At 36.0% G+C, this 13,889-nt stretch overlaps 1 protein-coding gene across 2 annotated transcripts in view; it reads right to left on the bottom strand.

The window, feature by feature from the left end:
* Positions 1 to 13,889, bottom strand: part of Pola1 (DNA polymerase alpha 1, catalytic subunit) — a 305,175-nt gene that overhangs the window by 155,805 nt on the left and 135,481 nt on the right. For both annotated transcript variants that reach the window (XM_028779615.1, XM_028779616.1), the window contains exons 31-32: positions 9,548 to 9,679; positions 4,516 to 4,690 (exon numbers count right to left, since the gene is read on the bottom strand). In XM_028779615.1, coding sequence (XP_028635448.1) covers positions 4,516 to 4,690; positions 9,548 to 9,679 — 307 coding nt within the window. The remainder of the gene's footprint in view (positions 1 to 4,515; positions 4,691 to 9,547; positions 9,680 to 13,889) is intronic.

Raw genomic sequence — 13,889 nt, 5'->3', positions numbered from 1 at the left:
TTTATTTTATTTTATTTTATTTTATTTTATTTTATTTTATTTTATTTCATTGAGACAAGGTCTTTCTATGGAACCCAGGCTGGCCCGAATAACCACCAATCCTTCTGCTTCTGTCTCAACAGTGCTAAGATTTACAGGGAAACACCATTGTGACCAGAATGACCAGCTTGTGACATTTTACAAAGGAGAACTTTTGCTTTCAATTTTCATTCAGGAACACAAGAGATTAACTGCATTCTGCCTTATATTAAGCAATATTTTCAGACATGAAATTCTCAATTCTACAAATATCAGTAATTTCACAGGACCAATAAGAAAACTGCCCAAGTAAATAATCCTTAAATTCTAGCATTGACTATAAAGCAATATACCTTATAGATGTTGTAAAACTCATTGCTCATTGAAGAAAAAGATTAATTCTAAGTATAATTATGTATGAAATAAAAATGTAGTGAAAGATAAAATCCTAGAATGAATTTCAGATTACCCTTAGCACTAGTCTGGTCTTTGAGGAACTGAAGACTATCTGGATGTTTGAGCACACTTTAAATATTTCATCCAAAGACTATAAAGAGCTTTCATTAGAGCCAGAGGGAAAAACCTACAGTCTAGATAACAAAAGCTAAAAGTTCCAAGTTTTAGTGACCATGTTTCCCATAGGGATATTGTATTAGAAGAGTAATACTATATTTTTTCCTATTCACAGATGAAAAAAGAGTAAAATTTTACTTTAAGTCCAAGAGCAATAATCTTGCATAGGTTTCAGAAAAATGATACATATTTTATAGTGGGATAATGAAAACCATTAGTTATTAGAACAAATTATTCTCTTTCAATTCAACAGACTTATTCACTCCATTATTTAATAGACTATCCTCTTTCTCCTTTTTCACTAAAATGGCCTTCCCATATAGAATATCTGGCCATACAACATGCCATCAGACAGACTTCAGGAGGCATCCTGATGGGAGAGAAATAGGGAATTTCCAAAGTGAAGCCACAGGATAAAACCAACACTTGATGCTTGCCTTTCATTCCAAGGAAAGTAGCATAAAGGCATTAGAGAATGAAAAAGGTAGTTGAAAAATATACTTTCAACAAAAGAGACTTAAAAATACAAAATAAAAATCACGAACTTAATAATTTTCCTAAATGAAATTATACCATTATTCTTTATTTCTTTGTATTAACTAAAAGGACAAAGTATCAAACTTCCCAAAAGTTTCGACACTGTTATACATTTCATTAATAAAAGATAAAAACTACATTAAAAGCAAGAGAATTATTTTATGTCTGTGATTAGGCAGTTGGAGGGCTTGTATTTTATGTATACATTTGTACACTTCAACTGATTTAACAGTGTCGGTTCACTAACTGCAGTTTTTACATAAAGAAAACAGATTTAGAATTTTGAAAATAAATTATAGTAATTTTATGCCTATAGCTCGAACCTCTTAGAAACCCCATAACCCCTCACACTCCCCTTACTGTTCCACTACTTCCATATTTCCTCCCTATCCCTCTCTAAAAAACCACAAACTCAAAGAGAACCGGTAATGGTGGGCTCAAAGCCCCAAGTGAACAGCCACCTTAATTTTTCATGTGGAATGGAGAAATAAAGGGTGCCAATAAAAGCAGTTCCTTAAGAGGGCAGAAGCAAATGCCTACCTTGCTGCCTAGTGCACACTAATGTTTCCTGCTGGTACTTATTAATGCAGAACTTCACATGAAGAAAGAGGGAACAATAAAAGGCTCAAAGATGTGTTACTGGTAGGGCTAGTAACAGAGAGGACAGGAGAAAAGGAGACACAGGAGAGGAGGGTAGCTACACAACTGACAACAACTTCACACACTGACATTATAAAATCCATTATCAAGAGGCCAGTAGAGGAAAAGTAGCTTGGAACGAGAAAATATAGCAGTTTGTCCATGGCTCAAGATGGAGGCCTTCCATTGACTTCAATCAGCCTTACAGCATGAAGAAGGTGCTACTAAAGAACTGTGTTCAAACCGTCCCTTTTATACCCAGAGAGCTTTCTGATTATGGAGTACTTCACAGGACATGTCCAAGACTGAAAGATGTCCTCTACAAATTGAGAGCACATGAAACCTCTAAAGATGAGACTCATTAATCTTCCAGTAGAGCTTTGCAAATAATTTATTTAAACTGGCTTCATAAAACATCCAGTTACAATAACATATATTTAAGTAAACAAATAATAGAGAGTAAAACTGTCAAAAATTGAAAAAAAAATTTTTTTAAATCTGTCTTCTATAGAAGATTGAGGTCCATGGTAGAGTATGTACTCAGCATACATAGACAAGCCCTATATTTTGAACCTCAGCATCTAAAACACAAATCTGTTCCATGTAGTATTAATTATTACCTTTAGAATCAACAAAATCAGTCTAGTTCCTCCCAGTATAACTACTCTTGAAATAACAAGTAGATGTCAAACCTATCCACACAGGATGGATTCATGACCCTCTACTGTCCAGCTCTTTTGATGGAGCACAATGCTATGAACTTCCTTCTGTTAGATGGTATTCATTTTTAAGCTGGGGGTTTACTATGTGCCTTCCCCATCAATTCCTGGCCACTGGGAGACCCAAAATCAAAGAAAGACAGGACAGTTTGCCTTTGGATCAGGTTATTACAAAACAAAAGGAAAAACTGGGAAAGCCAACAAAGAACTAGATTTGCCAAGAGGGTGGAAGGGCAAACTCCTCATGCTTGCATATCTACACCACCTCACTCCTGATAAAGAACAGCTTTCAGTCTCTTAGAGCTATGCTATTTACTGCTAAGGAGCAAGTTTAACACAGTGGTCAGGAGCAGAACCTTTAGAATCACATAGAGCTTAGGAAAAATCTAACTATAACCCCATACTTACTAGGTATATGATAAACTACCTCAGCTACTTTTCATAAGCTTCTTCTTCTGTAAAATGGAGCTAATGCAATATGCCTAAAGGAGGCTGTCACGATGACTGAATAAGATATGGAAAGTACTTATCACAGCAAACAGAGTAAGCACTCAATATATAACAGAAAAAAATGACGCTAAAAATCATGCATTTATAGTCTCCTCCTCCCAGCTGAGGATTTATAAACATCATCAAATACAACTCAACTTGGAGAATACATTATATGATTATTTTGGTAGCAGAATTTTATCTTCCTAATTATGTTTTGCTTAGGCAAATGTCAAAAATGAGTTTCCACTTCCAGATCAGACACTGATGGGATAGTAGGGATGGGGGTGGTGGGGCTGATCTCAGAAACACATTCAACACGGGCAGGATGGAATATATGTGATTTGATAATGAGCTCTGGAAAATCCAATGACATTCCAAAGACATACTGAATACTACCTATTCATAAATCCTGTGGACTGAAAGAAGATGGACATATTTACACTGGGTCCTGAAAGTAGCATGGCAGGTGGGTTTACCACCATGTGCTGAGCATCATACATATATCTTATCTCTGTCAGAGCAATTATATTCTATCACGGCCCCCCCAAAATAAGTCAATGTACGACCAGGTTTCAGAGGCTTGTTAATATCTAAACCAGCTCCTAGAGATGCCCATGTCCTCTGACACTCCAGCTTAACATTTTGATTAAAATGAGAAAAGATTTTTCAAACAAATAGAGAGAAAATGGGCAACACATTATTTAGCGAACATGGAATGCACAAGTAGAAACAAGGTTAATATAGGTTGGAGTTAAAAACGAGTCTGAAATTGTCAGAGCTAAAGACGTTAAGATGTCAGTAGCATTACTGTACTTGATTTATGGAGAATGAGGTACCATCTAAGGACTTTATTAAGTAGTACTTTAAAAACATTCAGCTTTGCTTACAATAGAATAGAGTAGGGACCTTAAAAGCAACATAACTATGTTCTGGTCACTTAGAACTGAAATGAGGGATGTTTTAAGAAACATACTTTAAAGCACAGATGGCAATAATGACATACCATAGGGGTAAAACTGTAAAAAAAAAAAATCAGAGACACTGGTGCCCAGGTTAGCTGGCACCTCCAGAGATGATGATAAATTAGGAGCCAGACAATTTCTAAATAATAACAGTGAGTCTAACTTTAGAAAATTTAAAGTAAAAACTAAAAGTTAAAGTTGCATTTTCTCACTTTATAGCAAAATACCTTTAGACAAGACGAATAAAATAATGCCAAAAATCACTAACCTCCTTATTAATGGAAGGTGACTAATTAGACCTTTAAAATGGAAGCCCCGTGACCATATTAGTACATAAATTTTTTTTCTTCCCTCAGCACTCACTGAATATCACCTGTAGGCACAGACTTACAAAGATAGCAAGTATGTGGAGCTCACATTCTGGTGGGATAGATGAGCCAAGTACTACAAAGAGCAATAAACAAAAAAGTAACAGACACAATCTTGGTTCTACAAGCAGGGACCCTAACAGACACAAGAGGTATATGCATATCACTAGCACTTTATGAGGCTTTTCACGAGTTTGGGACACTTACCTAGCCATAATGCAATGAGTACAGCATCAATTCCATCTATTGGCTCACAAATTCGAGCCACAACAGGGTGGATCTGCTGGGCCAAGTAGTATTGGGTGTCGATGGCTAAATAGTCAAGTTTCTGCAATTGCTCAGGTGCGTAGGCCCTCTGAGTTGCAGTGAGGTTTGACCCATCCTAAAAGAAGACATGGTACAGGTAAAGTTGTAAGGAACTCAATCACACATAGACTTGCTTAGATAAATAGATGGACAAAAGTTTAAATTTTATGTCCTTAGTTCCAAACACCAAGAAGTCTTGGCCTGTTAAAAATCTCACATGTATCTTAGACTAGGAAGACCAAGAACTTTTTGGTGTCAATCTTATCTATTGCTTGAGAATGCAAATCAGCTGTGTTGTGCTCTTTTCTGTCAGGATAGGAAACCAGTAAGATGACACTAGCTAGATTATAATTCTACCTGCCATACTATAAAAAAAGGGGAGGGGGTGAAAAGACCAGTGACAATTAGTCTACTGAGAAAGGCTTTTAAAGACGTGGCAATAAAAGAATAAATAACACTCCTTTTATTCTGTTAATGCAATTACTTCCAGCTACAACTCCAGCCATAGAAATACATATCCTTTCCGACTGCATGCCAAAATAAATCCTTTGTCCTTTGTTTCTTTTGGGCATTTTATCACAGTGACAAGAAAACTAATCTACCTACAAAGCAGCAGCACTCAAATACCTGACCAGTGGAAGGGGTATTATTCAGCTGACCCCTCCTCAAGCAAATGAAGCAAATGTTCTTCTCAGGCGCTATTTCTTTTATACTATAAAATTAAACTTGTGAGATTCTACGTAATTAGCTCACATAGAGCTTTGTAGTGATTTCATTGTCATCTATGAATCAAAAAGTCATCATTCTACTGGACCAACATCCAATGATTCACTCCACTCTTCCTCTTGACTGAAACAACAGAATTTAATATTCAGACTAGTAAATTATAACTATTCACAGTGCTCAGCTGCTCTGCAGAACTGATTATAATGTGAATCCTATTCTTTCATTCCTGCCACAATCAGTCTCTTCTCAGCTCAGCATTCAGCTCAAAACATAGGCAACCTTCCACATCATAGTCTTTACCTGAGACACAAGGCAGGGCCTACTCTCTCAGCTTCTGTTCCTGATAGAAGCAAAATGTATCTGTTTTTCAATTAGGTGCTACCTGGTCTAAAGTATAATGAATTTTCTGGAAAGAAAGCTAACCTCAGGTTAAAATTTGTTTGTCCAGATTTCACAACTCAATAAAAAAATTAATGAGAATGAATGACGCTCAATCACGTTCTTTAAGCAAACTGAATTGTAAGGTGAAAATGAGGTAACAACTGCTACCTGGGAGTTTGAAGGCTATGTCTTCATATGTGCTTACTCAGACTGTCTTTTAGTACCAGAAATCTGCTCACCCTATAGAATTAGGCTTTTGTTCAATTTAATCTTTCTTTCATGATTTTTTGTTGCTGTTGAGGCTTATCTTATACTGTCCTCGGCTGACTTCTAGCTCAGTGCTATATCAAAGGATGATCTTGTACTACTACTGATCTTCATCTCTCCACCTTCCAAGAGGTGGGTTAACATCACCACACTGAGACAACTCAATTACTTTTCAATGATGAATGAAAGTCAATTTTATAGAAGTAAAAACTATGTAAGGCACTGGTGAACTGGAGGGAAGGTAAAATACTTGTGTAGCACGCACATGGTCCTAAGTTCTATCCCAAGAACTGGAAAACAACCACCACCAAGTGCTTGAATTACTTTTGAATATATCACTAGAAGAATTCATAAAGGAGTATTTGTATTTTTAAAGAGCAGATGCAAATTTCTGAGCATTCTTTCTACTTAAAGCATTCTACCTCTAAATAGCTTGTAGCTAAGAGTGATCCCAACACATTTCCTACTATATGTTTAAAATCTAAGCTCAAATACAGCAATTTCACAACTGGTTAGCTAACAGGTTTTATACTGTGTTCTGGAAAACCATTTAGGCTCTCACTTAAAATATATTACTCAAAGATCTAGTCCTTAAACCAAATAAGATGTCAACATGTCAACAGCATGTGGCATACGTGGACATGTGACATACACTTTTAAGAACAGATATGGAAGCAAAGTTGGTCTTTCTTGATGATTTATGTATCAACTCATGAATTTTAGGGATAACTTAGGTCCTCTACACAAGCCATTGTTAATGGAAAACTAATGGAAAAAAATTTAAGTGGTTGACAGGGGTCCTCTTAAAGCAATTATGTCAAAGGTATGCATTACAAAAATTATGACTTATTAAAACTAAGTAATTACAAGTTTAAAACTAGGAGACAAAGAATAAGATGGCTCAACAGTTAGGCGCACTTGCTGCTCTTGCAGAGGACTGGGATTTAGTTCTCAGCATCTACATGGCAGTTCACAACAGTTTTAACTACAGTTCCAAGGGATCTGATGCCCTCTTTTGGGTCCACAGACATCAAGCACATATGTGTTGTACATACATACGTACATGTGGGTAAAACACCACAATTTTAAAAGTAAATCTTAGTCAGTAAGATAGTGTTCTATATGTAAAATATTAAAAAAAAAACTGAACCTATTTGAAAAACAGGCTATTCTTAGAGGACACTCTACCTGAAAGAAACTCACAATCTTCTTAGAAATTTGTTACCATACATTTTCACAAACTTTTTCTAAATATTATGCTATGAAACTTAAAAGAAAAGGAGATGGGAAGCTGTGGCTAGCAAACATGATGAAAGGTAGCTTGTCCCACTGAGTAGAACAATAGCAAATTAAAATCCTATGCCCTTTCTTATAATGTGCTAAGGGAAAAATAAGTTAATAAAAACAAATATGAATTTTATTTTAACAAGAAGGACCAGCATTAAGTGGGTGGGAAGATGCTAAAGTGACATCAAATAGGCTTTATCTTACTGCATTAGCATCAGCATTTTAAAGATGTGTTTTTTAATCAAAATAAGAATAAGAGCAAATATTTTGTCATTAAGGAATACAAGTTTGAATTTTAAATATATCTATCATACTATTTTATACATTATCAAATACCTCCATTCCAGTTTTAAACAAAATATTTAACTGTCTTGATTTCATCATTAGATGCTATTTTACAGAACCTGTATTATTTTTCAAAGTTATAAGCTACCATCTGTTCTTGTCATTAATAATCTAAGAGCTTTTCAATGTATGTGAAGACATAAGTGAAAAAAACTAGCCTATTTACCAAAATCTTTATTTGCATAATTTGAAAATTGTTTTTTTGAGATGAGACTTGTCAGAAGCAATATGCAAAGCACATTAAGGATCTGAGCAAGCCAGACATTTATGGAAATATTTTCCTGCAGGAATTGGCTTTCTCTAACAGTTCTTAATCAAGGGTAACCCTAGGAGGGAGATAGAGTCAAGTGCTGATTCCTGTCCATGTACTTATCATTGTTATGTACATCATCTACAGTATGTGGCGGATATTACATTAACAGACCAGCTTCTGATTTTCATGAAGCCTTATGCTTTTAAAGCATACTGGTTCTGTTTTAGCAAAGGTCAATTGTATAGAAATGACTTTTAAGGTTTACCTAAAAATTTTACTGTAATAATGTAATATGACTCTTATTAATATAAAAAAATCTTACTCCGATGAATTATGTCTTGGGGTGAAGTAAACCATACATTAGTAATTTTAAAGAACTTGAGACAGGCTTATTACTAACTTCCTTTTGCACACAGTGAGAAAAAGATTGATGTTCTTTTCTTTCAACTGGAGTCAAGTGCTTCCAGAAGGGAAAAAAAAACCCTGATGTCCTTAGAGGTGTCTTACAGAATAGCAAGAAGGGAAGCATGAGAAGGAGAGAGCTTGTAGAGAAGGGGAAGTGATATGGGAGAGGAAAAAGGAAAAAGCTAGTTGGATCATTTCTGCTTTCTTCCATGAAGTATATCTTCTGGCCTTCCAACTTTCTCCTTGTAGCTATACATTTTTTCAAGTAATTCGTTTGATAAGCTAGGAAGACAAACCATTTATTTTACTATCCCACTGACTCATCACAATGAAAACTGTCACAAAAGGGACAATTAATAACAGTAAGCTACTATTGTTGCTGGATATAACAACATAAGTACATATACTTTCTTTTCTCTTTTTGTATTGCTGGGGATCAGACACAAGGCTTCATACATACTAAGTAAGTATTCAACCACTAAGCTATAATGGCAGCCTATGACATTTTCACTGAAATTATTTTAGCATTGAAACAGTAGTAACTGTTATAAAACTGTCTCATTAAAATAATTTCAAATGACCTCCAAATGCTACTTTGAATTTTTGGGGGAAATTGTAATGAAACATTATAGAACTCTTTCTTTAAAGTTGAAAGCTAACTAAACCAAACCATCTCTATATGGGACCAGTTAAGTAAGATAATGTGGTAATCCAGATTTGACCCAAGATTCCTATAAACCAGTGATTTAGTATGTATATACATACATTCATGTGTGCACATGTGTGTGGAGGACAGGTAGGTATCAGGTGACTTGTTTAATCACTCTATCTTATATTTTCCTCATATTTTATGTGTACAAGCATCTTATATGTATGCTTCTCTGTGCAATGCAAGTGTATATGGTGCCTGAGGAGGCCAGAATAGTGTCAGACCTTCTGGGATTAGAGTTACAAGCAGTTGTGAGCTACCAAATAGGTACTAGAATTAAATCCAGATCCTCTGGAGCACCAGCCAGTGCTCTTGACTTCTGAGCCACTTCTTCCAGTACTCTTCTTTAGATTTTTAAAACAGAGTCATTCAATGAATGACATCAAAATCTGAGTATCTGCATGTCCCCACCTTCCAGTACTACAGTTACAAACACAAGCTACTCTGCCTTTTTTTATGAGGGCTAGAGATCTGAACATATGCAAACACTTCCCACTGAGCCACCTTCCCAGCTCAGGATTCTTAAGAAGCACAAGTCTTATGCAATAGAACAATTTTACCTCACAGATAATGTAGGACACCGTATCACCAGCTTTCACTTTCCTTCCTCCTTGAGAATTTATCCACAGTGCAACATGCACATGAGGTAGGCTTTTTTTATCAGGGTAATCCTGGGGATCCTTTGTCAATGCCTTAAAAAAAAAAAGGGTAAAAACACCCCACCAAAATTTAGAATGAAAATTCTATGCATAAATTCAAACATTTTTGCCAGAATCACATATGTATAACATAACAGTGACAATATATGCAGACAACATGGGTACAGAGTCTTCCCACAGTCCATCCTCAAGGTTTCTCTCTCCATCAATTAGTAACTGGCATAACCACACACAAGCCTAATAAGTAAATATGTTTATTGGCTTTGCCACATAATATTTGAATATTTAAAATAATCAAGACTCTAGTTCCAGTGTTCTTTGTAGCCTTAGAGTTCTTCTCATGTTTGTAATTTTCTCATTTGATTAGTCATATTGAAGAATAAAGGCCACTCTCACTTAATGATCTGTTTCTTGGCTTCTCTGACTAAATAAGCACCCCTACACACATACACACACATAATGTACCACACAGCAATGAATTTACTCTGAGTGTCAATTTAAGCAATGAGTTTGTAACGGAAACTACACAAGAAGATCTGGAACAGTACCACTCAGGAGAAAGTTGTTTTCTAACACTGGAATTTGTATTGATGATACAGAAGGAAAGCTGGGTAAAATTGTAGATGCCTTAAAAATATGAATCCCATGAGATGCAACAAATTGTATTGATAGTCACTGCACTCTTTCTACTACCATAGCAAGGTACTTTCCCTTGAGAACATCCTTGACTAAGCAGTAAAATCTAGTAACTTTGAGGGGGGCAGTCTCCCTCTGTAGCCCAAGTTGAGTTTAGAACTCACTATGTAGCACAGGCTAGCTACAACATGAGGCAAACCTCCTGCCTCAATTTTCTGAATGCTGGTATTACAAGCATGACCCATCATATCTAGCAAAGTTGGTAATTGCTAAAGCTTTTAAACTTTGAGATTAAGTTTGCTATTTTGTATGATTGAACCCAATGAATATGCGTGGCATATCTGAAAGATAAAGGCTACTTTAGGAATATTGTTTGTGCAAATATTTGAGTTACAGGCTAAACTAACTGCTTTTTAAATAGAATGCAATTTTTACCTGAAAGAATGGTAAGAAAACTAGTTATTTTGACATGTGGACCAGCAGTTTCTCAAAAAATTCAGAAAACATGTTTCCACTTCTAAGAACGTGACAGCTTCACGATACAGTATATTGCTTTTAGACAGTGGACTTGAAGTATACTCATTTTAATTTCTGCATAATTCAGGGAATCAACCAACAAATAATCATTCCGCAATGTCATACAAGGATTAAAAAAATACCCACAGAAAGTTCATTACAGGAGTAAATAAGATAAAAATACATAGTAAACATGAACAAAGATGACATATAACACATTATTTTATACAATGAATATATACTAACAAAAATCCAAACTAAACAGTTTACAGACATGGTTTTGGACTTCACATCACAAATAACCTTTAAAAATATACAACCTCAAGAATTCTAAGGCAAGATCAAAGAAGATTCTTTAAGCTATCAGGAAAAATAAATAAATACTTTTGCCTTTTTCTAATTATCTCTATACAACTGAAATTTATTTTTATATATCCGTAAAACTATACATCACAACAAAATAGACATAGAGAGTAGGCAGGAAAGTTCAGATAGTGTCTACCAAGATAGATAGTAAAGAGATTTGCAAAATGGAAAATGGGAGGCTAGTGAGATTATTCAGTGGTTAAGAACACTTTCTGCTCTTGCCAAGCACCTGAGTTCATTTCCCAGCAATGGCTTACAACCATCTGTAACTCCAGTTCCAAGAAACTGGATGCCTCATCTGGCCTATATGGACACCAGACAAGGATGGAACACACTTACACATATGCAGGCCAAACACGCATACTCATGAAATATTTTTAAGTTAAGAAACTATGCCATTCCACTAAGTAACTTTCCTTTTTTAAAATAAATAGTGTATATATGTGATCAAAATAAAGCCATTTTAGCAATGAAGCTATTAATTTTCAGCAAATAGGTATCAGCACATTCCAACTGAACAAATGCTCTTAAATAATTTAACTTTTAAGAGTACAAAAATCTTTACAAAGAATTTGAGAACTGATATGGTGGAGTAAAGTAGGTCAAGAAACATGACTTCACATGCTCAGGTCATGTGTACCTTCCAAGTAGTTTACTTAACATAGCAGAGTGCCTAGGAAGCTATCCTAATATATTTCATTATTTTTAACCTGAACTATGACTTGGATGAGCAATATTGCATGGACATTTTTTTTAAAAAAACAGCTTTATTTAAGAAAACAATTATCTTCAACAAATGACTACTCTTGAGTACAATATTAACAATATTTCTAATTATGAAATAGAGATCAGCCAAAGATTTTACAAGCTGGATTTAGAAACCTTCATAAAATTTAAAGATACACATATATAGGGGATGAGCTGCTAAGATAGCTGACGGGTGATCTCAGATTGAGCTCTAGGATCCACAGGATGGACGGAGAGCTCTAACTCCTTCAAGTCGTCCTCTGGCCTTGCCATGCATGCCATGGCATACTCACACACGGACACATGCACAATCCTGTGTCACCCCAGCGCCAAGCACACAGACATGCAATTTAAAGATATTCTAAATGCACTCTAGTAGTATAAGCTCAAGGTATCCATGACTACTAAAAAACGAGATTCAAAGTTTGTTATCTTACAAATACTCAAGATTACAATATTTCAGAAAAAAAAAAATCACAGATGTTATTTTTTACTTTTTTACCAAGACCTAGAATCTCCACAAAGATAACTCTCATCACTTTATATAGGCCTCCATCCTATCTAAACTGCCATTTTCAAGCTCTACCAACATTATCTACAAAGATAATAAAAAACAAGCAAAAAAACACCATGCTTTTCTAATATAATCCACAAGTCACTCTTTTTCTATTCCACTCTCCATTGAAAACAGAAAAATCTATACTCGGAATTTCCCAAATTTTAAATGATACAAGTATTCAGGTAAATGTTAAGGATTAACAGAAAGACAACTCACCTTTGGCATGTGAATAGCTTACTCTAAACTGAAACAGTCCTCTAACCATGATATAATTCATCAGAATTTATTATACTTGTAACAACACTACAGAAAGTAAAAAAACAAAAACACTGTCACACTATGTGCCCCTGGCCTCAAACATAAACAGACAAGGTGGGCCGTAAACTGTCTTTGCTTCCCAAGTGTTGGGTATGTACTACTATACACCCAAAACCTCTTACTTAGAAATTTAAAAAGGGCTGGAAAGATGATTTTGTCATTAAATTGTTTAATCCATGATAAGAAAACCAAATAACAAAGCAGCCCAATCAGTTGCTAGTACTTATCATCCTAACACTGGAGAGACTGGCAGTTCCCTGCGACTCCTGCAATATCTGCAACTGGCTAGCCAGTCATCAACCCATTAAATAAGTTCTAAATCAGTGAGAGACAAACCTGTCTCAAAAAACAAAAGAGGAGCTAAGAAGATACAGTTGGCATAGCACTTGTACAAGCAGAATAAACTGAATCTGACCTCACCTCCCAAAACCCATAAAAAAAGTTAAGTATAGATTTGCCCCTGTAATCTTAGTACTGGGGAGATCTAAGACAGGTGAATCCCTGGGGTTTCCCATCCAGCTAGCTTGGCCTACCTAGCAAGTTCCAGGTTAGTGACAGACTATCTCAGAAAAAGTTACAGAATGCCTGCTGCAGTTATCCTGGTGTACACACACACACACACACACACACACACACAGGATGGGTTGGGAATCAGGAGAGAGGGAGAAAAAGGGAGAGGGAAAGAATATGTAAGACAGTGGGCCAGAAAATACTCTTCAAATAATCAAGAGTCTAGCATGACTGTCCTCCGAGAAGCTCTGCCCAGCAGCTGACTCAGATGGATGCAGACACCCACAGCCAAACAGTAGATAGAGCTTGGGGACTCTTATGGAAGAATAGGAGGAAGGATTGCAGGCCCCTACGGGGTTAGGAACTCCATAGGAGGGCCAACAAAGCCAACTAACACGGCCGCTTGCGGCTCTCAGAGACTGAACCACCATTCAAAGAACATACACGGTCTGGACCTAGGCCTCACCACACATACATAGCAGATGTGCAACTTGGTCTTCATGTGGGTCCTGACCAACAGAAGTGGAAGCTATCCCAAAAGCTGTTGCCTGTACATGAGATATGTTCTTCTTGCTGGGCTGCCTTGTCTGG

This window comes from Grammomys surdaster, unplaced genomic scaffold (assembly GCF_004785775.1).
Source record: "Grammomys surdaster isolate TR1022 unplaced genomic scaffold, NIH_TR_1.0 357, whole genome shotgun sequence".
NCBI lineage: Eukaryota > Metazoa > Chordata > Mammalia > Rodentia > Muridae > Grammomys > Grammomys surdaster.
The sequence above is the reverse complement of the archived record's forward strand: the minus strand, read 5'-3'. Positions and strand labels throughout refer to the sequence as shown.